Source organism: Salvelinus sp. IW2-2015, linkage group LG32 (assembly GCF_002910315.2).
Source record: "Salvelinus sp. IW2-2015 linkage group LG32, ASM291031v2, whole genome shotgun sequence".
NCBI classification, from domain to species: domain Eukaryota; kingdom Metazoa; phylum Chordata; class Actinopteri; order Salmoniformes; family Salmonidae; genus Salvelinus; species Salvelinus sp. IW2-2015.
This window is the reverse complement of record NC_036871.1, coordinates 1382374-1407350: the sequence shown is the minus strand read 5'-3', so window position 1 is coordinate 1407350 and position 24977 is coordinate 1382374. Positions and strand designations below refer to the sequence as shown.

At 41.8% G+C, this 24977-nt stretch overlaps 1 protein-coding gene and 1 long non-coding RNA gene across 3 annotated transcripts in view; both read left to right on the top strand.

Annotated features, from left to right (window-relative positions):
• The window catches only part of LOC139023444 (uncharacterized), a 295267-nt gene that overhangs the window by 237474 nt on the left and 32816 nt on the right, over nt 1–24977 (top strand). The window lies entirely within an intron of this gene.
• On the top strand, nt 11280–24261 carry znf622 (zinc finger protein 622). Of its 2 annotated transcripts, none has more exons than XM_023977369.2 (8): nt 11280–11371; nt 11970–12035; nt 12318–12899; nt 13097–13372; nt 14407–14569; nt 14804–14919; nt 23141–23284; nt 23743–24261. In XM_023977369.2, the coding sequence occupies exons 2-8, from the start codon at nt 11984–11986 to the stop codon at nt 23874–23876; spliced, it is 1467 nt and encodes a 488-aa protein (XP_023833137.1). In that variant the 5' UTR covers nt 11280–11371; nt 11970–11983; the 3' UTR covers nt 23877–24261. The 2 variants fall into 2 exon arrangements, with proteins under 2 accessions (XP_023833137.1, XP_023833136.1); XM_023977368.2 differs by having other exon boundaries at nt 13094–13372.

Genomic DNA, 24977 nt, shown 5'->3' with positions numbered 1-24977 from the left:
CCTATCCACATTAAGATTAAGATGGATTTTGCCTTCAAAATAAAAGTCAGCGTGTAAAACGCTGTATGTATGCTACGAAATCAGTATTTTCTTGTAGCTTTGCATAGTGCATAATGTTACAATTATGTAACAAATTAAGATAACAAATAAAAATGATAACTACATAGGGGGAAATCTGAAATAAAGACTATACTTTATATAAGATAAAGAATATTTTAAGGTGGAGCACATTGAGAAATGGTTGGAGCTGAAGTAAATGAATGTCAAGAACATAATAATAGCCTATTAGTAAAARTCTATATACATATATAATACAAATAAATTTAAAAAATCTTTATTTTGATTGTATGATACTTGTTCATTTACTGGTACTATTGTTCAACGATGCAATTTTGAAATGTAACGTTTAAGGAAAGTCTTACTGTATTTTTGTTGTAATGCACAAACAAATTGCACTGTACAGGAAAAACTATTGATTGTGTGTCGATAAAACCAGGATCCAGTCTACTCACTAGAGTCCCTAGAATACAAAACAGATGCGTTTGAACAAAAAGCTAGATCATAGGAAGTGTTGCTGGACTTTTACTGTGGTCACACAGCTTAAAATYGGGTGCCTTGACACCTTTATTTAACCAGGTAGGCAAGTTGAGAACAAGTTCTCATTTACAATTGCGACCTGGCCAAGATAAAGCAAAGCAGTTCGACACATACAACACAGAGTTACACATGGAATAAAACAAACATACAGTCAATAATACAGTAGAAAAATAAGTCTATATACAATGTGAGCAAATGAGTTGAGATAAAGGAGGTAAAGGCAAAAAAAGGCCATGGTGGCGAAGTAAATAGAATACAGCAAGTAAAACACTGGAATGGTAGATTTGCAGTGGGAGAATGTGCAAAGTAGGGGTGACCAGAGAGATATACCTGCTGGAGCGCATGCTACTGGTGGGTGCTGCTATGGTGACCAGCCAGCTGAGATAAGGGGGGACTTTACCTAGCAGGGTCTTGTAGATGACCTGGAGCCAGTGGGTTTGGCGACGAGTATGAAGCGAGGGCCAGCCAACGAGAGCGTACAGGTCGCAGTGGTGGGTAGTATATGGGGCTTTGGTGACAAAACGAATGGCACTGTGATAGACTGCATCCAATTTGTTGAGTAGGGTATTGGAGGCTATTTTGTAAATGACATCGCCGAAGTCGAGGATCGGTAGGATRGTCAGTTTTACGAGGGTATGTTTGGMRGCATGAGTGAAGGATGCTTTGTTGCGAAATAGGAAGCCAATTCTAGATTTAACTTTGGATTGGAGATGTTTGATGTGAGTCTGGAAGGAGAGTTTACAGTCTAACCAGACACCTAGGTATTTGTAGTTGTCCACATATTCTAAGTCAGAACCGTCCAGAGTAGTGATGCTGGACGGGCGGGCAGGTGCAGGCAGCGATCAGTTGAAGAGCATGCATTTAGTTTTACTTTTATTTAAGAGCAGTTGGAGGCCACGGAAGGAGAGTTGTATGGCATTGAAGCTCGTCTGGAGGGTTGTTAACACAGTGTCCAAAGAAGGGCCAGAAGTATACAGAATAGTGTCATTTGCGTAGAGGTGGATCAGAGACTCACCAGCAGCAAGAGCGACATCATTGATGTATACAGAGAAGAGAGTCGGCCCAAGAATTGAACCCTGTGACACCCCCATAGAGACTGCCAGAGGCCCGGACAACAGGCCCTCTGATTTGACACACTGAACTCTATCAGAGAAGTAGTTGGTGAACCATGCGAGGCAATCATTTGAGAAACCAAGGCTATTGAGTCTGCCGATGAGGATGTGGTGATTGACAGAGTCGAAAGCCTTGGCCAGGTCAATGAATACAGCTGCACAGTATTGTTTCTTATCGATGGCGGTTAASATATCGTTTAGGACCTTGAGCGTGGCTRAGGTGCACCCATGACCAGCTCTGAAACCAGATTGCATAGCGGAGAAGGTGCGGTGGGATTCRAAATGGTCGGTAATCTGTTTGTTGACTTGGCTTTCGAAGACCTTAGAAAGGCAGGRTAGGATAGATATAGGTCTGTAGCAGTTTGGGTCAAGAGTGTCCCCCCCTTTGAAGAGGGGGATGACCGCAGYTGCTTTCCAATCTTTGGGAATCTCAGACGACACGAAAGAGAGGTTGAACAGGCTAGTAATAGGGGTTGCAACAATTTCGGCAGATCATTTTAGAAAGAAAGGGTCCAGATTGTCTAGCCCGGCTGATTTGAAGGGGTACAGATTTTGCAGCTCTTTCAGAACATCAGCTAACTMGWTTTGGGAGAAGGAGAAATGGGGAAGGCTTGGGCGAGTTGCTGTGGGGGGTGCAGTGCTGTTGACCGGGGTAGGGGTAGCCAGGTGGAAAGCATGGCCAGCCGTAGAAAAATGCTTATTGAAATTCTCAATTATAGTGGATTTATCGGTGATGACAGAGTTCCCTATCCTCAGTGCAGTGGGCAGCTGGGAGGAGGTGTTCATATTCTCCAAGGACTTTACAGTGTCCCAGAACTTGTTTGAGTTTGTGTTGCAGGAAGCAAATTTCTGCTTGAAAAAGCTAGCCTTGGATTTTCTAACTGCCTGTGTATATTGGTTTCTAACTTCCCAGAGAAGTTGCATATCACGGGGGCTGTTCGATGCTAATGCAGAACGCCACATGATGTTTTTGTGTTGGTTAAGGGCAGTCAGGTCTGGAGAGAACCAAGGGCTATATCTGTTCCTGGTTCTAAATATCTTGAATAGGGCTTGCTTCTTTAAGATGGTGAGGAAGGCATTTAAAAAAAATAACCAGGCATCCTCTACTGACGGGATGAGGTCAATATCCTTCCAGGATACCCGGGCCAGGTCGATTAGAAAGGCCTGCTCGCTGAAGTGTTTCAGGGAGCGTTTGACAGTGATGAGTGGAGGTCGTTTGACCGCTGACCCATTACGGATGCAGACAATGATGCAGTGATCGCTGAGATCTTGGTTGAAAACAGCTGAGTTGTATTTAGAGGGCAAGTTGGTTAGGATGATATCTATGAGGGTGCCCGTGTTTACGGCTTTGGGGTGGTACCTGGTAGGTTCATTGATCATTTGTGTGAGATTGAGGGCATCAAGCTTAGATTGTAGGATGGCTGGGGTGTTAAGCATGTCCCAGTTTAGGTCACCTAGCAGCACGAGCTCAGAAGATAGATGGGGAGCAATCAGTTCACATCCAGAGCACAGCTGGGGGCAGAGGTTGGTCTATAGCAGGTGGCAACGGTGAGAGATTTGTTTTTAGAGAGGTGGATTTTTAAAAGTAGAAGTTCAAATTGTTTGGGTACAGACCTGGATAGTAGGACAGAACTCTGCAGGCTATCTTCGCAGTAGATTGCAACACCGCCCCCTTTGGCCGTTCTATCTTGTCTGAAAATGTTGTAGTTAGGAATGGAGATTTCAGAGTTTTTGGTGGTCTTCCTAAGCCAGGATTCAGACACGGCTAGGACATCCGGGTTGGCAGAGTGTGCTAAAGCAGTGAATAAAACAAACTGAGGGAGGAGGCTTCTAATGTTAACATGCATGTGGTACAAATATAGCACTTTACAGGACAAATTATAATTTGTGCCGATATGGGGTGGGGAGTACTCACTAGGGTCTGTAGAATCTATGTACAGTGTCATTGCATCGGGCCCTGAATAATACGGAGTGTTGCTGGACTTTTACTCCACCCATGAAATTGGCCACAATGCAAATCACTGTATATACATTACATATGGGCCACAGTAAAACTATTGTAGGGAATATTCAGTAGGGTCTGTAGAATCCATTTATGGTGGGGCTGCGGAGGGCATGTACGGACCGATAGAACGCATGGTGTGTGAGTAGCTTCATTTTGTTCTGAGAAAACTGTGGTTGATATATAGAAACCAGATAAAAGTTTAAATCGAGCCTCTAAAATCGATAAATCAACATATCCCCAAGCAACTGGGAGAGTGTGAGGAATCAGTTATGTACAACAGCGAATCAATCAGTTGGTAAAGCGGCACGGTGACAAATCCAACAAGCCATGGCTTCCCCCAAAGGAAAAGACAAGGAGCAACTTGGAGACACAAAGAGGAGTAAGAGTTAAAGGATATCCAGGAAAACATAGCAAAAATGCTCCCAATGCACACCAAAACAAACAAACTGCTACAATCTGTTATTACAAAAGTAGATTAGCTCGAAAATATAGTCGAGGCTATTGTGTCAGGCACGCACAAATCAGGTGTGCGCATGAACAAATAAGACAACAAAATGTGCCTTTTGTTAACAAAGCTGCAAACTTTAGAAGATGAATTGGACCAGTAAGAAAACAGAATGAGACGAAACATGACAATATTGTCCTTACTGGAAGATGAGTAAACAGGAGACCTTTCCAGCTACATGTCCAAACTAATATCAGAGGAACTTAACATGAACATCTGGAACGATGCCATAGGATCGGCTTGAAACAGAAAAACGCGAAATACTGTACCCACGCATGGTAATCTTCAAACTGTAGAATTATCAGCTCCCAAAAAAACATTGAGGGCACAGGGGGGGAAAGGAGATCAAAATACATAGCCAATCCATTCGAGTCGTACAGGACCTGTCTGCTAGGCTAAGAGAGACACAAGGAATGCATTCCAATCAGACAGTCACTGGAGGAAAAGGGGATCAAGTCTCAGCTCCGCTTCCAGGCAGTGCTGTGGGTATGGAAGGGAATGCAATGCATAGAATTCACAAGCACTGATGAAGCCGTAATCAAGCTACACAAACCTTTACAGTTGAAGGATACTTTGAGAAAAACGATGAGCGCAGTAGGCTATATACAACACAGGGATGCCTAAGACCAGCTTATCTTAAATTGAGACAATATCCTTTCCCCTTCCCCAAATACAATCTATACTCTACTTTCCCCAAGTAACTGTTCATCTCTATGAAGTAACAGTAGAAGTAGCCGATGCCAATGGGCTACATAGACACTGAAAAGACAATTCAAAGGGGGAAATATAGCATGTATGTCAATAACTGTTCAATGGATGTGTGTGTTTGTGGGCATGTAGGTATGTGTGTGTGTTTTTGTATATGAATGGGAGTGTCAGGGAAGAGTGAGGGATGGTGAATATGAATATGTTTGGGAGGGTGGGAGAGAATGGGTGTGTGGATACATAGTGTATATGTTGGGCGAGAATGAATGAGAATGGATGAGTAAGTCGATGGAGGGATCGAGAGGTAGGAAGGGTGGGAAAAGATGGGAGGTTGGGACAAGCTTGGTTTGGGTAGGTAAGGATGAGAGGTTGGGAAAAGAGGAGGAGGTGGAGAGGAATGCGTTTGGCTTGGGCAAACCTTCTGTAAAATGAATATAAGAGTTCTGGACAGATTAGGAGAGGATGTCGAGTCATTATTATTCCATTGTCATTATAACTAAGATTCAATGATGGTTATTGGTGAGAGTGGGGGTGCCCCCACCAGTGGCAAATCTGGTGTTTTAGATAGAATTCAAGCTATAGTAGATCAAATTCAGACAGGAACTATTATTTTAGTAGGCAACCTAAATCAAACATTCGATAAGATTGACAGACGTAGCCAAAAAAGGACAAATTTAAGGAGCCTCCAAAGAGGCTGAAAAATGTAATCCCTACAAATAATTTGCAGGACACCTGGAGAGGCGGGGCGGCAGCGTAGCCTAGTGGTTAGAGCGTTGGACTAGTAACCGAAAGGTTGCAAGATTGAATCCCCGAGCTGACAAGGTACAAATCTGTCATTCTGCCCCTGAACAAGGCAGTTAACCCACTGTTCCTAGGCCGTCATTGAAAATAAGAATTTGTTCTTAACTGACTTGCCTAGTTAAATAAAGGTAAAATTAAAAAAGATTACTATTCCCAACTACAAAAGACTACTCCTTTTTATCAACAATTTACTAGGTTAAAAAACTCCATGACATAGTGATATTGGATTAGTATTAATTACACCAACCATCACTTAGCGCAGAATTGGGAGAATGAACAGAGCGCATCATCAAGACCCGAAATGTATTAACTATACAGTTGAAGTCAGAAGTTTACATACACTTAGGTTGGAGTCATTAAAACTCGTTTTTCAATCACTCCACACATTTCTTGTTAACAAACTACAGTTTTGGCAAGTCAGTTAGGACATCTACTTTGTGCATGACACAAGTAATTTTTCCAACAATTGTTTACAAATTGTTTCACTAATAATTCACTGTATCACAATTCCAGTGGGTCAGAAGTTTACATACACTAAGTTGACTGTGCCTTTTAAACAGCTTGGAAAATTATGTCACGGCTTTAGAAGCTTCTAAAAGGCTAATTGACATAATTTGAGTCAATTGGAGGTGTACCTGTGGATGTATTTCAAGGCCTACCTTCAAACTCAGTGCCTCTTTGCTTGACATCATGGGAAAATCCAAAGAAATCAGCCAAGACCTCTGAATGTTTTTTGTAGACAAGTCTGGTTCATCCTTGGGAACAATTTCCAAATGCCTGAAGGTACCACATTCGTCTGTACAAACAATAGTACACAAGTATTGTCACGTTCTGACCATAGTTCTTTTGTGTTTTCGTTGTTTTAGTGTTGGTCAGGACGTGAGCTGAGTGGGCATTCTATGTTGTGTGTCTAGTTTTCCTGTTTCTATGTTTGGCCTGATATGGTTCTCAATCAGAGGCAGGTGTTAGTCATTGTCTCTGATTGGGAACCATATTTAGGTAGCCTGTTTTTTGTTGGGTGTTGTGGGTGGTTGTCTTCTGTCTTTGTGGTCTATGCACCAGATAGGACTGTTTCGGTTTTGCCACATTTGTTATTTTGTATTTTGTAGTGTTCACGGTTTGTCGTTATTAAACATGATGAACACTAACTACGCTGCGTCTTGGTCCGATCCCTGCTACACCTCCTCTTCAGACGAAGAGGAGGAAATCTGCCGTTACAGAACCACCCACCAAAACCGGACCAAGCAGCGTGGTAAGGGACAGCAGCAGCAGCGGCCAAGTACACAGGACTCCTGGACATGGGAGGAAATTCTGGACGGTAAGGGACCCTGGGTTCAAGCTGGAGAATATCGCCRCCCTCGTGAAGAGCTGGAGGCAGCTAAAGCCGAGAGGCGGTGGTATGAGGAGGCAGCACGAAAGCGTGGCTGGAAGCCAGAGAGGCAGCCCCAAAAATGTMTTGGGGGGGCACACGGGGAGTGTGGCGAAGTCAGGTAGGAGACCTGCGCCAACTTCCCGTGCTTACCGTGGAGAGCGAGAGTACGGACAGACACCGTGTTATGCGGAAGAGCGCACGGTGTCTCCTGTACGTGTGCATAGCCCGGTGCGGTACATCCCAGCTCCTCGTATCGGCCGGGCTAGAGTGGGCATCGAGCCAGGTGCCATGAAGCCGGCTCAACGCATCTGGTCTTCAGTGCGTCTCCTTGGGCCGGTGTACATGGCACCAGCCTTACGCATGGTGTCCCCCGTTCCCCAGCACAGCCCAGTGCTGGTTATTCCACCTCGCCGCACTGGCCGGGCTAAGGGGAGCATTCAGCCAGGTAAGGTTGGGCAGGCTCGGTGCTCAAGAGCTCCAGTACGCCTTCACGGTTCCGGTATATCCGGTGCCACCTCCTAGCACCAGCCCAGTATCACCAGTGCCAACACCACGCACCAGGCTTCCTGGTCAACAACTAGGTTAAACTCAAATAAAGCATACTACTTAATGGCAAATAAACCTGGTAAACATCTCACAGACCTCACAAAACGAATACATGTCAAACCACTTATGTTTTTAAAAGATAAAGATACAAATGCGTTAATTAGAAACAACAATGTGATTACTTACAATTTTAAAAGGTTCTACAAAAATCTATATAAATCAGAGTTAAATAACAGTTGGACTCATCCTACAGCCTTCTGAGACTCAACAACCCTGAAGCAATAATCAGCAGACTAAACAAAATACCTAAAAACAGGGATCACCCAAAAATAGATATTAGACACTGTTAAAACTTTTGCGTTGAGAAAAGCAACAGGAGTGGACAGCTTTCCCATAGAATTCTAATTAACATTTTGTGACAAAGTAGCACCCCTATTCACACAAATGACACCACACGTCACTCCATTCAGTACTTCCTAGTTCCATGTATAAAGCAGTTATTTCAGTTATATTAAAACCAGGAAAATCTGGAGAGTCCCCTGCTGATTACAGACCCATAAGTTTAATAAATTGTGACAATAAAATGATAGCAAAGTTCATAAGCAATAGAATTGCAAAAGGCTTACCAGACTTGATTCATATCAATCAAACAAGGTTTATAAAAAAATAGACACTTACACATACAAGAACATGTTTCAGTTTAATACGCTAAACAACAAGATATAGATTCATCAATAATGGCTGTTGATGTCGAAAAGGCTTTCAACCGTCTTGAATGGCCTTTTCTATTCAAAATGTTGGAAGCTTTCAACTTTCCAGCTGAAATAATACATTGAAATTAAATATTATTTAAAGCAAAAATATACACAAATAATACATTATCTGATACTTTAGAAAGGGGTACAAGACAGGGATGTCCTTTCTCCCCCCTCCTTTTTGCAGTGGCAATTGAACCGCTTGCAGAAAGAATTAGACAGGACCCAAATGTAACAGGTATCAGTATAGGTAAATATGAATATAAACTAAACTTACTTGCAGATGATCTCCTGATATACCTGACCAATATAGAAAACTCAATGTCCCTCTTGCTAAAAATATTTTAAGAATACTCGTGGAAATGAACGTGGAAAAAAACTAAATAATGCCAATAGGAAAAATAAAAATATTAACTCATGGTCTACAGCGATCCTTTAAGTCGACCACAAAAAATATCAAATACTTAGGATGCTTAATAAGTGACAATAAACAACTTTATAACGATAACTATCCTATTACTCAACAATATGAAAGCATACATTTTATAGGTAGAATAAACTTCAGAATGGCATGGTTGCCAAAGTTTTTATATTTACTCTCGGTAATACCGAAGACAATCTTTAAAAAAGTGTACTCAGTCATAACAGACTTTATATGGTCTAGTAAAATTCATAGAATAAAAAGGAACGTTTTACATCTTCTTAAGTCTGAGGGTGGTTATAATCTTCCAGACTTGGAATTGTATCAACTTGCTTTTACTTGCGACATCTAGTTAAATTCACTAAAGAGGAACAATGGTACATTTTGAAGATGTGCATGCGCATCCCCAGAATATTTTCATCTGTCTATTTTCAAAGGATAAAGCTAAGAACATTGACAACTTCATAGTTAAGAACACTATAACAATATGGAAGAAAATATAATATATTCTACAAGAACCAATAAATTGGTCTACATGGAAAACTAAAAGCATAGAAACCGTAAATGACAATGTAATAGGAAATTGATTTATTTCCATGACAGAATTAAAAAGCAATTTTGGACTGTCCAATGTAGATATTTTCAAATACATGCAACTTAAAAGTTTAATATCATGAAATCTTGAGGGAATCCTATTTGGAGTCAGAAAAGGATATTCACATGATAAGTAAGATATAGAAACGATATAGAAAAGTGGAGAGGTTTTACATCAAAATAAGCGAGGATACACTGAATTGTGTTTTGTCAGATGAGGTCAATTTTGGAGGGGTTCAGGCACACCAATTGACAACAGACGTGCAGCACGCTTATAGGGAAAGATATTCTACAAGCACAACACGTATACAAATGGCTGAGAGAAATTGATGATAAAAAGATTGTGGGGGCTGTTTTGTTAGACTTCAGTGCAGCTTTTGACATTATCTCTCATAGTCTGCTGCTGGAAAAACATATGTGTAATGGCGTGATACCCCTGCTATATTGTGGATAAATAGTTGCATGTCTAACAGAAAACATGGAAGCCTCTCCAACTTAATGGAAGCCTCTCCAACATAATTCAGGTAGAATCAGGAATTCCCTAGGGCATCTGTCTAGGCCCTTTAATTTTTTCAATCTTTACTAATGACATGCCACTGGCTTTGAGTAAAGCCAGTGTGTCTATGTATGCGGATGACTCAATACTATACATGTTTGCTACTACAGAGACTAAAATGACTGAAACACTTAACAAAGACATGCAGTTAGTTTCAGAATGGGTGGCTAGGAATACATTTTTCTGAAATATATATTTTTTTAAAGCATCCTATTTGGGACAAATCATTCACTAAACCTTTAATATTGTAATGAATAATGTGGAAATCGAGCACGTTGTGGTGATTAAACTGCTTGGAGTAACCCTGGATTGTACTGTCATGGTCAAAACATATTGATACAACAGTAGTTAAGATGGGGAGAAGTTTCTCCATAATAAAGCACTGCTATGCCTTCATAACAGCACTATCAACAAGGCAGGTCCTACAGGCCTAGTTTTGTCACACCTGGACTACTGTTCAGTTGTGTGCTCATGTGCCACAAAGAGGGACTTAGGAAAATTGTAATTGGCTCAGAACAGGGCAGCACGGCTGGCCCTTGGATGTACACAGAGAGCAAACATTAATAATATGCATTTCCATCTCTCCTGGCTCAAAGGGGAGGAGAGATTGACTTCATCACTACTTGTATTTTTGAGAGGTATTGACATGTTGAATGCACTGTCTGTCTGAACTACTGGCACACAGCTCGGACACCCATGCACCCCACAAGACATGCCAGTCTCTTCACAGTCCCCAAGTCCAGAAAAGACTATGGGAGGCACGCAGTAAAAGACCAGCAACACTCCATTTAATTCAGTTCCCCATGAAATGACACCATATAAGGATCCTACAGACCATACTGAGTATTCCCTACAATACTTTTACTGTGCACTTACAATCGTTTTTGCTCTATAAGCCAATATACATTATATTCAGGGGCTCCCGAGTGGCGCAGCAGTCTAAGGCACTGCATCTCAGTCCTAGAGGCGTCACTACAGACCCAATTACAGGCTGTATCACAACCGGCTGTGATTGGAAGTCCCATAGGGCGGCTCATAATTGGCCCAGTGTCATCTGGGTTMGGGTTTGGCTGGGGTAGGCCGTCATTGTAAATAATAATTTGTTCTTAACTGACTTGCTTAAAGGTTAATAAATATAAATATGTCACTTAAATATGAATCATTGTTAATGTTTAGACATTATGTTTAATTTATCATGAATAAATACAGGGTATTAAAACTTTTCTACTGTTACGTGGATTACTTTTATTTTGAAAATGTCCGAAATTCCATGACCTGGAAATACTTTTTTAGTGTCGCTGACGAGGCGCTGAAACCCACGTGTGGAGGAAGACAAGTTTGCAGTCGTTGGCATAAACACGTAGTTAGCTTCCACATTTTATTCAAGGAGGGCTTTGAATTGGTAAGTAAACTGATTTTATATGTCAAGTGTGTAAATGGTTTGTGATATCCTTTCTAGATAGAAGTTAACTGAAGTTTCAGGCATCTAGTTAATTAGTGGCCAAATAGCTAGCTACCTATTAGCCTAGCATTAGCACGTCATTGCTCACGTATAAATAGGATTTCGCTAATGCTACCAAGCCAGTGCCTTGCTGGCTGCGCTTGCCTAGTCAAAATATGTTTCATGACGTTATCAAAATGATATTGTCACCTGTAGCAAATCACATTTGAATTGTCACATGCTTCGTAAACGGGTGTGGAATAACAGTGAAATTCGTACGGGCCCTTCTCTACCAGAAACGTTAGTTAGTCAGCTAGAAAGGTGTAATTTAAACGTTACAGCGATTTGTTTTTCATGAGAGATATCTGGTTGACAAAGTCCTGTTCATCCTACCAATAAAAAAAATTACCTTTTTCATACAGTGATAGCTGTTTGTACTCATGAAGCATAGCTAGTTAGTAAGCTACCACTGCATGTAGCCAGGTCTGTAGCTAACGTTAAACCATTAATTTGAAAGTGGTTACATTTGGGACTAACTACTTACTTTTTTTGTGCTCAGGTTGACTTTTTAGAATGAATTCCCCCATTAATTACGACGACGAACCTGCCCCCACAAAAGTTCATGGTAAGTGGAAATAGAGGTAACGTAAGTCTCGTATAGTCCAAAAGATGAATAGTGTCACGACCCTGGGTTTATAAGCACGGAAATCGACTCTGCCGCTCGAGCATGCTTTTGCGGCACAGTCGATAGCTCGGACTTAGGGCTAGAGGGTTCGAGACCTGCTCCCAGCCTGTTTCATTACAATATATATATCCTTCAATGGTACACATCTGCAATAGTTATTGTTGGTYAACGGTCATTTCAATAAATTATATAAAAGGCTAATCTTCTTGTTTATCTTTCTAGCCACCACCATGTCCTCGTACACCTGCATCAGCTGTCGTGTGGCCTTCGCAGATGGTGAGGTCCAGCGAGCCCACTACAAAACCGACTGGCACCGTTACAACCTGAAACGCAAAGTTGCCGTCATGCCCCCTGTGACTGCAGAGAACTTCCAGGAGCGTGTGGTGGCGCAACGGGCCGCCACCGAACAACAGGTGACTGGCGCCACTGTCAGCGAGGGCTGCCCCACGTGCAACAAGAAGTTCTCCAGCTCCAATGCCTACCAGAACCACCTGCAGTCCCACAAGCACCAGCAGTTAGAGAAGCAGGCCCTGCTGGCAGCCCAGAGGAAAGTGGAGATGATGAATGAGAAAAACCTGGAGAAGGGCCTCGGGGATGACGGCAAGGTGGACCACAATGCCAAGAACGAAGCGCTGCAGCAGGCCCTAAAGCCGCCACAACGGCCCAATCCGGAAAAGGCCCAGGCTTCAGGAGTGGAGGGGCCAGCAGCGAATAAGGCCAAGCCGGAGAAACCGCCCAGGCTGCAATGGTTTGAGGGGCAAGCTAAGAAGATGGAGGGAGAGGAATTGGCCACAGCAGAGGAAGGTATGATGTCTGACTCAAGTAGGCCTGAATTAACTTGTGTAGGATCTGTCTAGATTGCATGAAGAGGTGGCCAAGAATGTGTCGACTTCTGTGAAGATGATTGTAATATCAAAACGCCATCCCTTTTTGTCAGTGTTGCTGTGGTTGTCTTGGGTGTTCTCTGTGTCCATTGTCACTCAGTTTCTTTATTTCAGAAGAGTGGGAGGACGTAGATGGCGACAATGACATGGATGATGATGACTTCGAGGAAGATGCTGACGAAACCATGGAGCACGAGGAAGGGGATGGTGCTGCTTCGGCCTCTCCCCACCCCGCCGTTCTACCAGGGACCATCCCCCCCACAGACTGTTTGTTCTGCCCCCACCACTCTCACTCACTCCTCAAAAACCTGGCTCACATGACAAAAGTGCACAGCTTCTTCCTGCCTGACCTGGAATTTCTAATCAACCTCAAGGGACTAATTTGCTACCTGGGTGAGTGGAAGTACATAAGTGTCATCAGGTCCTCCATTGTTCTACCAAGAGTGGCTGAATATCTTTACACCGTTAGCTTGCACCTTGGTTGGAAAGCATGCCTTTTTCTATAATCATGTCTTGACTAGGGAAAATAACCTGTAGCTAGGGTTTAGAGTTTTTCCTCGTCAGGTTTTCAGACGTGAAACTGAATGTTTTTCTGACCACGTATTCTTTGTCTTCAAAGAGCACCTTGGTTGAACCCCCTAGCAACAAAAACAATTAACACCTGTTGTCTTTCTTGACCGTATTTGTTTCATTTATGTATTTTTAGCCAGGGAATCATGCTGAGACCACTTGATTATTTTGCGAATTAGTCCTGCATGAACAAACACATCAATAAACAGCAATTACACTATACATGCTGTATCACGTCCGGCTGTGATTGGGAGTTCCATAGGGCGGCACACAATTGGCCCAGCATCGTCCGGGTTTGGCCGGGGTAGGCTGTCATTGTAAATAACATTTTATTCTTAACTGACTTGCCTAGTTAAATGTATTWAAAAAAATGTCTATATACACATCAATTACACAATGCATGAAAAGCAAACACGATTGTATGAAACAAATGCTTTCTTCAGTAAAAAGCCCTCTAACATCTAACCTGAATTGCCCTAGAGGCATCAACTACACMAACTTTAAGGCCTTTGAGATCATTCCATATGACGTCCAAAAAAACTAAAAGCAGATTTACCTAACACTGTGGTGATTGAAGGGATCCAGAGTTGGCCATCCCTGGGTCTGGGGTAAGGTATGGCGGGTGTTTATGCCATATCTTACCTCATTGTTAAGTTTCAGGTGTGGTTGTTTTATCTACCTTAGTTGAATTCACTGAGTGTAAGTTGCTCTGGATAAGAATGTCTGCCAAAAGTTTTTCATTTACTTTTAGGTCAATCTAAACCTGAATCGGAGGAATCTGTCTTGAGTCATTTCTCTGCTATTGAAATCTCACTCAAAAATCTTAAACATACTCTTGTTCTTTCTTTGTGTTGCAGGAGAGAAAGTGGGCGCTGGTAAGGTGTGTCTGTGGTGTAACGAGAAAGGCCGCTCCTTTTACTCCACTGAGGCAGTACAGGGCCACATGACCGACAAAAGCCACTGCAAGCTCTTCACCGACGGAGACGCATCGCTAGAGTTTGCCGACTTCTACGACTTCAGGTAGATGTCAAATACCAGGGCTCCTATAGTCTAACCTTTTTCACACTACTGAGCTGAACCAAGCTGTACTGTAGTTGCTGGAAAGGACAATATGAAGAAAAATCAGAGCCAGTACAGAATTCGAGTATGCACCGTAGTAGGAAAGGGGGTCTTCTGCCCCTCACATTTTTATCTTGATTGTAATTATATATTAGCAATTTCTCAAGTGGCCATTTTGTGAAATGTTGTTTGCAGGACAAGTTATCCTGACCAGAAAGAGGGAGATGATGTTGAGATGGAGGATGAAGAGTTGCCGGACGGGAAGACCATAGACTACGATGATGATACGCTGGAGCTCACCCTTCCTTCAGGTGAAATCAAATTATTTTCACATGCTTCGTAAACATCAGGTGTGAAATAACAGGGAAATGCTTACTCACGGGCCCTTCCCATCAATGCAGAATTTAAAAAATGAACACAAGGAATAAATACGCAATGATAGCTTGGATATATACAGTGCATTAGGTAAGTAATCAGACCTTTCTCCACATTTTGTCACATTAAAGCCTTATTATAAAATGGATTAAATCCTMTTTTTCCTTCAATCTACACACACTACCCCATGACAAAACAAAATTATTTTTTAATAAAATATCACAAGTATTTAGACACTTTACTCAGTACTTTGTTGAAGCACCTTTGGCAGCAATTACAGCCTTGATTCTTGGGTATGGCGCTACAAGCACACCTGTATTTGTGGACGCCCCCCCCCCCCCATTTCTTCTCAAGCTTGGTCAGGTTGGATAGGGCGGTCTCTCCAGAGGACCTTATATAGACAGGTGTGTCTTTCCAAATCATGTCCAATCAATTGAATATACCACAGGTGGACTCAAATCAAGTTGTAGAAACATCTCAAGGATGATCAATGGAGTTCAATTGAGTCTTATAGCAACAGGTCTGAATGCTTATGTAAATAAGGTATTTCAGATTAAAACATGTAAACATCTAAATGTATTTTAGCCATTATGGTGTAGTTTGAGGTTTTTCATTTAATACATTTTAGAATAAGGCTGGTAATGTAAATGTGGGAAAAGTGTAAGGGGTCTGTATACTTTCCGAATGCACTGTGTGTGTATGTATTATATACACACACACAGTCCAGTCAGAAGTTTGGACACCTACTCATTTAAGGGGTGTTCTTTATTTTTACTATTTTCTATGTTGTAGAAAAATAGTGAAGACATCAAAACTATGAAGTAACACATTGAATCATGTACTAACCAAAAAAGTGTTAAACAAATCAAAATATATTTTAGATCTTTCAAAGTAGCCACCCTTTGCCTTAATGACAGCTTTGTACACTCTTGGCATTCTTTCAACCTGCTTCACCTGGAATACTTTTCCAACAGTATTGAAGGAGTTCCCACATATGCTGAGCACTTGTTGGCTGCATTTCCTTCACTCTGCGGTCCAGCTCATCCCAAACCATCTCAATTGGGTTGAGGTCGGGTGATTGTGGAGACCAGGTTATTTGATGCAGCACTCCATTGCTCTCCTTCTTGGTCAAATAGCCCTTACACAGCCTGGAGGTGTGTTTTGGGTCATTGACCTGTTGAAAAACAAATGATAGTCCCACTAAGTGCAAACCAGATAGGATGGAGTATCGCTGCAGAATGCTGTGGTAGCCATGCTGGTTAAGTGTGCCTTGAATTCTAAAATCACAGACAGGTCCGTAGAGCTCCGAGACAGGATTGTGTCGAGGCACAGATCGGGGGAAGGGTACCAAAAAATGTCTGCAGCATTGAAGGACCCCAAGAACATAGTGGCATCCATCATTCTTAAATGGAAGACGTTTAGAACCACCAAAACCCTTCCTAGAGCTGGCCACAAACTGAGAAGGGCCTTGGTCAGGGAGGTGACTAAGAACCCGATGGTCACTCTGAAAGAGCTCCAGTGTTTTTCTCTGTGGAGATGGGAGTACCTTCCAGAAGGACACCCATCTCCGCAGCACTCCACCAATCAAGCCTTTATGGTAAAGTGGCCAGACAGAAGCCACTCCTCAGTAAAAGGCACATGACAGCTTGCTTGGAGTTTGCCAAGACACCTAAAGTCTCTGACAATAAAAAAACAAGATTCTCTGGTCTGATGAAACCAAGATTGAATTCTTTGCCCTGAATGCCAAGCGTCACATCTGAATGAAACCTGGTACATCCCTACGGTGAAGCATGGTGGTKGCAGCATCATGCTGTGGGAATGTATTTTTTTCATCGTCATTCACTGGGAGACTAGTCAGGATTGTGGGAAAGATTAATGGAGCAAGGGACAGAGATCTTTGATAACCTGCTCAGGACCTCAGACTGGGACGAAAGTTCACCTTTCAACGGGACAACGACGCTAAGCACACAGCCAAGACAACGCAGGAGTGGCTTCAGGACAAGTCTCTGAATGTCCTTCTCGGTAAAGATGGGGGAAGAGCAGACGGGCTGAGAACAGAGAAGGAAAAAAACACAAATCAAGATTGCAGCTATACAGAACTCAACCAAAGGGCTTTGACTTCTCAAACACAGCAGAAGGGTAACACTGATGCCCCGTCAATTTATTAATTCAGCCACTTAACTTAGACGGCAAGTTAAACTTAGCAGTCTCGTTAACGCAGAATTAACGCAGGGGGGAAAACGCATAACAAATATCTTGCTGTGTTTTGTAAATGCAGATCTAAAATGCTTATTGTAATTTCTCCTCGGCATCAGGCTAATTTTGTGCTTCAGTTGCACATCTAAACTGGGGTGAGAATTCACGAACGGGCATTCTATCAGCAGACAGCGCTGACTTGTGTCGTTTTCTACGGTACTTTTCCAAGATTAACTTGAAGCAAAACATTAGGCAATGTAACTGGCTACAATCTTTCTAAACTCAGCAAAAAAATAAACGTCCCCTTTTCAGGACCCTGTCTTTCAAAGATAATTCATAAAAATCCAAATAACTTCACAGATCTTCATTCTAAAGGGTTTAACCTTTACTTAATATCCATCCCGGATCCGGGATCCTCCTCATCAAAAAAGCTGACGGGACAGGGATATCATATAATATAATTTTCATGAAATCACAAGTCCAATACAGCAAATGAAAGATAAACATCTTGTGAATCCAGCCATCATTTCCGATTTTAAAAATGTTTTACAGCGAAAGCATTAGCATTAGCTATTAGCTAACCACAATAGCCAAAGACTCAACCGCATATTTTCACCATGTTTCTACCGCATAGGTAGCTATCACAAAACTGACCAAATAGAGATATAATTAGTCACTAACCAACAAACAACTTCATCAGATGAGTTCTTTATAACATCAGGTTATACAATACACTTATGTTTTGTTTGAAAATGTGCATATTTAGAGCTGCAAACCGTGGTATACATTGTGAAATATGTAGCATCGATTCACCAGAATGTCCGGAGCTATTTTGGACACTCACCTAATCTGACCAAAGAACTCATCATAAACTTTACATAAAAATACTTGTATGGCAAATGAAAGATACACTGGTTCTTAATGCAACTGTCGTGTTAGATTTTTTAAAAATAACTTTACCATAACAAACAGCTTGCGTTATTGCGAGACCGCTCCCAAAACGGCAGAGAATAGGAATCAACATTTTCCACAGAAATACGAAATAACATCATAAATTGTTCTTACTTTTGCTGAGCTTCCATCAGAATCTTGTACAAGGAGTCCTTGGTCCAGAATAAATCGTTGTTTGGTTTTAGAATGTCCATTTCTTCTGTCGAATTAGCAACCTTAGCTAGCCATGTGGCCATGCCCATCTTCTCTTGACGCAAAGAACGGAAAATTCCAAAAGTCCCAATAAACGTTGAATAAACTGATAAAACTCGGTTGAAAAAAACCTACTTTATGATGTTATTATCACATGTATCAAATAAAATCAGAGCCGGAGATATCCGCCGTATACCGAACGCTTATCAGAAGACAATGTCGACGTACTTCGCGCGCCAGAGAAGACAAAGAAATTTCCAGACCTGTCACTCCAAAAGCTCTTGTTCGGCCTCAGATCAAGTTAGACCCCATTCCACCTTCCACTGCCTGTTGACATATAGTGGAAGGCGTATGAAGTGCATGCATATCGATAAATATAAGGCAATTGAATAGGCAGGTCCTGGAACAGAGCATCGTTTTCAGATTTTTCACTTCCTATATGGAAGTTTGCTGCAAAATGAGTTCTGTTTTACTCACAGATATAATTCAAACAGTTTTAGAAACTTGAGTGTTTTCTATCCAATAGTAATAATAATATGCATATTGTATGATCTAGAATAGAGTACGAGGCAGTTTAATTTGGGCATGATTTTTTCCAAAGTGAAAACACCGCCCCCTATTGACAAGAAGTTAAACACTGTTTCCATGCTTGTTCAATGAACCATGAACAATTAATGTACATGTGGAACAGTAGAATAAGACACTAACAGCTTACAGACGGTAGGCAATTAAGGTCACAGTTATGAAAACTTAGGACATTAGAGGCCTTTCTACTGACTCTGAAAAACACCAAAATAATGATCCCAGGGTCCCTGCTCATCTGCGTGAACATGAGGACTGATTGTGGCCAGGGCAATACATTGCAAGAACGACTAAGACAGCGCTACAGGGAGATAGGACGGACGACTGATCGTCCTCGCAGTGCAGACCACGTGTAACAACACCTGCACAGGATTGGTACATCTGAACATCACACCTGCGGGAAAGGTCAAGGATGGCAACAACAACTGCCTGAGTTACACCAGGAATGCACCAATCCCTCCATCAGTGCTCAGACTGTCTGCAATTGGCTGAGAGAGGCTGGACTAGGGCTTGTAGGCCTGTTGTAAGGCAGAGCCTCACCAGACATCACGGCAACACGTCGCCTATGGGCACAAACCACTGTCGCTGGACCAGACAGGACTGGCAAAATGTGCTCTTCACTGACGAGTCGCGGTTTTGTCTCACCAGGGGTGATGGTCGGATTTGCGTTTATCGTCAAAGGAATGAGCGTTACACCAAGGCCTTACTCTGGAGCGGGATCGATTTTATTTTATTTATTGGAGGAGGGTGGGTCTGTCATGGTCGGGCGGTGAGTCACAGCATCATCGGATTGAGCTTGTCAAGGTTGTTCTGGCACCTCAGTGCCAGGTCTCTGACCACCTCTCATCGGCTCTCATCGTCATTGGTGACATCACTGTCGTGTCATTGTTGAGGGTCAGGGTGGTGGATGTATTTATTAAGGATCCCCATTAGCTTCTGCCAAGGGGTCCAGCAACGTTAAGACAGTTATACAATTTAAAACATTACATTTTAATATCACTTTTCAGATGATATTAAGTGTGTTCCCTCAGGCCACTACTCTATCACATATCTACAATAAAAAATCCATGTGTACATGTGATTAAAGTTTGTCTTATCGTGTCTTCAGTCCCCGCTTTTCCTAAATCTGTTTATTTTAAAGCTGATTCTACTGCTTGCATCAGTTACCTGATGTGGAAKAGTGTTCCATGTAGTACTGTGAGCCTCCCATAGTCGGTTCTGGACTTGGGGATTGTGAAGAGACCTCTGGTGACATGTTTTGTGGGGTGTGCATGGGTGTCTGAGCTTTGTGCTAGTAGTTTAAACAGACAGCTCAGTGCAGTCAGCTTGTCAACACTTCTTACAAAAACAAGTAGTAATGAAGTCAATCTCTCCTCTACTTTGAGCCATGAGAGATGCATATCATTGTTAGCTCCCCATGTACGTTTAAGGGCTAGCTGTGCTGCCCTGTTCTGAGCCAATTGTAATTTTCCTACGTTTCTCTTTGTTCTGACTGGATAGCAGTCCAGGTGTGACAAAACTAGGGCCTGTAGGACATGCCTTGTTGATAGTGTTAAGAAGTCAGAGTAGCGCTTTATTATAGACTTATCCCCATCTTAACTACTTTTTTATCAATGTTTTGACCATTACAGTTTACAATCCAGGGTTACTCCAAGCAGTTTAGTCACCTCAACCTGTTCAATTTCCACATTCATTATAATGTTTAGGCTTTAGTGAAATTAATTGTYCCAAATACAATGCTTTTAGTTTTAGAAATATTTAGGACCAACTTATTCTGCAGCTCTGTTAAGTGTTGCAGTCATTTCGGTCGCTGTAGTAGCTGACGTGTATGGTGTTGAGTAATCCGCATACATAAACACTATTCTTGGATAGCGGAATTAATTTAGCTTCCCTCCAGGCCTGAGGGGGCACACTTTCTAGTAAGCTCAAATTGAAGATATGACCAAAAGGGGTGGCAATATCATCCACTATTCTCCTCAGTTATTTTCCATCCAAGTTGTCAGACCCCGGTGACTTGTCATTGATAGAATTTTTTTTTTAAATCACCTCTTCCACACTCACTTTATGGAATTGCAAATTACAATGCTTGCCTTTGATAATTTGATCAGTTATACTTGGATGTGTAGTGTTAGTATTTTGCTGGCATGTCATGCCTAAATTCGCTAATCTTGCCAATGAAAAATCATAAGTAATTTGCAATATCAGTGGGTTTTGTGATGAATGATCCATCTGATTCAATGAATGATGGAGCTGAGTTTGCTCCCCCCCCCCCCAATATAATTTAAGGTGCTCCATAGCGTTTTACTAACATTCAGTATATAATATATTTGTTTCATAGTATAGTTGCTTCTTCTTTTTATTCCGTTTAGTCACATGATTTCCCAATAGCAGTACGTTTGCCAATCGGTTGTGCAGCCAGACTTATTTGCCATTCCTTTTCCCGTATCCCTCTCAACCATACAATTTTTCAATTCCTCGTCAATCTACAGGCATTTACGTTTTGTGTCCGTTAGTAGGTGTATGCTGATTTTAGTAACTGGAATAATAAATTTCATAAATGTGTCAAGTGCAGTGTCTGGTTGCTCCTCATTACACACCAGACCAACAAATATTATTTACATCAACAACATAGGAATCACTACAAAATGTATTGTATGACCTCTTATACACTATATTAGGCACAGCCTTTGGAACTTTGGTTTTCCTAGATATGGCTACTATATTGTGATCACTACATCTGATGGATTTGAATACTGCTTTATAGCACATTTCTGCAGCATTAGTAAAGATGTGGTCAATACATGTTGTTGTTTTCATTCCTGTGCTGTTTGTAACTACCCTGGTAGGTTGGCTGCAGGCACTAGTTACAATTTGAAGCTTTTTCTCGGGTGGGCAGCTTGATGAAAGACAGTCAAGATTTGAATCATCCAGGAAGTATACCTCTATCACACAAATGATCAAGCATTTCACACGTTATCCAGATAGTGACTGTTAGTACTTGGTGGTCTATAGCAGCTTCCCACAAGAATGGGTGTGAGACAGATGAACCTTTAGCCATATTTCTTCAAGTTTAACGTGAAATCCTTTAAGCTTCTGAGTATAAACAGCAACACCACCATTGGCATTTCTTTGTTGCCTACCCTCACCACCTGGGGGTGGTCCGTCAGGAAGTAGTTTCAGAGGGAGGTGTTCAGGGACCTTAGCTTAGTGTTGAGCTTGGAGGGCACTATGGGGTTGAATACTGAGCTGTAGTTAATGAACAGCATTCTCACGTTGGTGTTCCTTTTGTACAGTTGGGGAAGGGCAATTAGGCGTGCAATAGATTGCGTCATCTGTGGCTCTTATTTGGGCTGTATGCAAATTGGTGTTGTGAGCTATAACTAGTCTTCCAAAGCATTTTATGTACTACAAGGCGGTAGTCATTTAGACAGTCCATGTGCCAAAGAATGCCAAGGTAACCTATGGTGGTCTGCTTGAAACATGTAGATATTACAGACTGGGTCAGGGAGAGGTTGGAAATGTCTCTGAAGACACTTGCCAGCTGGTCAGAGCATGCTCTAGTACGCAGCCTGGTAATCCGTCTGGCCCTGCGGCTCCCTTGTGAATGTTAACCTGTTTAAAGTTCTTACTCACCGACTACGGAGAGCGCGTTCACGCAGTCATCCGGAACAGCTGGTGCTCTTATGCATGGTTCAGTGTTGCTTGCCTTTAGCGCGTCTGGTAGGCTCGCGTCACTGGGTAGCTCTCAGCTGGGTTTCCCATTGAAATCCGTGATTCGTTTCCTGCATTAAAATCACCGGCAACTAGGAGTGCCACCTCCTTGATGAGCATTTTCTTGTTTGCTTATGGCCCAATATAGCTTGTTGAGTGCAGTCTTAGTGCCAGCATCGGTTTGTGGTAAATGGAAAGCTATGAAAAATATAGATAAACTCTCTTGCTAAAGAGTACGGTCTACAGATTATCATGAARTATTCAAACTCAGGAAACACTGTCTAATGAATGTCTTGTAAATTTTGATTTCCACTATCTGACCAAATGTTTGCAATTATGAACTGCCATTTCTCTTGGGCACCTTAACATCTCTTTAGAATTAGTCATGATGGGCTGTCCTCAACTCCCTTTAGACCAGAGGTTTGCAATCTTATGCGCAAAGTGCCGCTGTATGTGCAGGCCAAAGCAGTAACGCGCCATATTAAACTAATACATATTTTCTTACCTCTCGCTGTTTTTCCTCAGGTGCTAAGATCGGCCACCGCTCTCTGATGCGATACTACAAGCAGCGTTTTGGCGCACCCAGGACTGTGGCGTTGGCCCACAACAGGAACGCAGTGGGTCGGGTACTCAGGCAGTACAAGGCCCTGGGCTGGGGCGGAGACATGGGTAAGGGTCAACACTACACATCAACCATGATCCATGCAGGGTTGCACCTACACATTCACTACTGAGCTCTGTACTTGAGTGAACCTATACATTACTTAACAMGTGCATATAGAAATTAAGCCATTATATACATTAATTGAGCTTAATTTAGGGATAATCCTGAGTTCACTAAATTTGATTTAGAGATGAACCAATAGTCTTTATTTAAACTCTCATTCAAACCTTCAGTGTATACCTTTTTGTTCTACCCTTATGGAAAACCAATGCGGTTTTGAGACCTCAATTTTCCACACACACAAAAAACTGGGAGATATCTTTATCTCCCACGTGACTATTTTGAAGGTGTTTGACCAAGGACGGTATGGAGCATGTGACCACAGCAGTAACATGCGAAAAGCTGAATACAATTAATTGGTGAATGGGTTTGGTCATTCATTCATTGCTTGCTTTTTGTCTAGGTAAAAACTCTTTCCATCAGAACCAGAAGGACATGAAGTTTGTCCAGAAGATGAAGTCAAGGTGGATGCTGAAGATAGGCATGGGCAACAACTCTAACAAACAGACCCACTTCAGGCTCCAAGTCATGTTCTAGTCCCTAGACAGAAAATGCAGCGTCAGATCCCCATATACCTGATTCTCATATTAGGACAGTCCCTAAACCTTTTACGGCTAATGTCTTTTTCCCCGTTCAAAGATGTCTGTTGTAAACATTCAGCGCTCGTTATATCTGCTGCATATTGCAAAGGACTTCACCATGAAATAATTATTTTCAGAGCCGTTAATATTTACTGGATATGTCATATTCTATTCATGATCCGAGGTCATATACAAAATACTGAGTTACTGTTTTGTATTTTGACAAATGGCTGTATATTTCACATCATGAAATTCTGACTTGGATTTTTTTCCCCAGCAAGTAATTGTTTATAAAATACAATTGAGGTTGAGTAATAAACATTAAGGAATTGTTATGTTTCTCAACTTTTTGTTTCACATATGCCAAATTTAATTGATTCCATGGGTAAATATGACAATTTTATGCCCATTTGGTTTGTGAGTTATTGAGGTTATGGGTATTTGTGCACAAATAGAAGGATCAGTCACTTTGGACAGGTTTTTGCCAGCAAAATTTATCAAACATATTGCTGCAAATTCAGGAGGAAGCAATGACCGGAATTATAACCCAGGTCCAGTGATGTCAAGCCAAGAGGTCTCAAACTCTTAACACCTAGCTACCTTGTTAAGGTCGCTACAACATTTTTAGAAGTCAAAGGTATGCTTCCTTAACTTGCAGTCTAAGGACAAGGAGAAACTGCAATCCACACTGGTTTTGTTTAATACACAGAGCAAAATTAGAAATGAAATGTACAGTGTTGGTTTCATGTGCTGAAATAAAAGATCCCAGAAATGTTCCATATACAAAAAAAATGTATTTCTCATTTTTTGCACAAATTTGTTTACATCCCTATTGGTGATGAGTTGTTGTGAGATAATTTAATGTTAATTTCTCTACCATAAGCCGCCTCCAACGTCATTTTAGAGCATTTGGCAGTACAACAACGCTGATGTCAATGTTGTGAACAGAGTGCCCCATGTTGGCGGTCAGATTATGGTATGAGCAGGCATAAACTACAGACAGCGAACAGTTACATTATGGCAATTTGAATGCAAAGATACCGTGACACGATCCTGT

Bases quoted from the DNA above. Each gene is read 5' to 3' on its own strand.
- znf622 (XM_023977368.2), top strand. From the start codon at position 11,984: ATGAATTCCCCCATTAATTACGACGACGAACCTGCCCCCACAAAAGTT. The intron at 12,036-12,317 runs GTAAGTGGAAAT...TTATCTTTCTAG, and splicing joins TGCCCCCACAAAAGTTCATG to CCACCACCATGTCCTCGTAC. The intron at 14,920-23,140 runs GTGAAATCAAAT...GTTTTTCCTCAG, and splicing joins GGAGCTCACCCTTCCTTCAG to GTGCTAAGATCGGCCACCGC.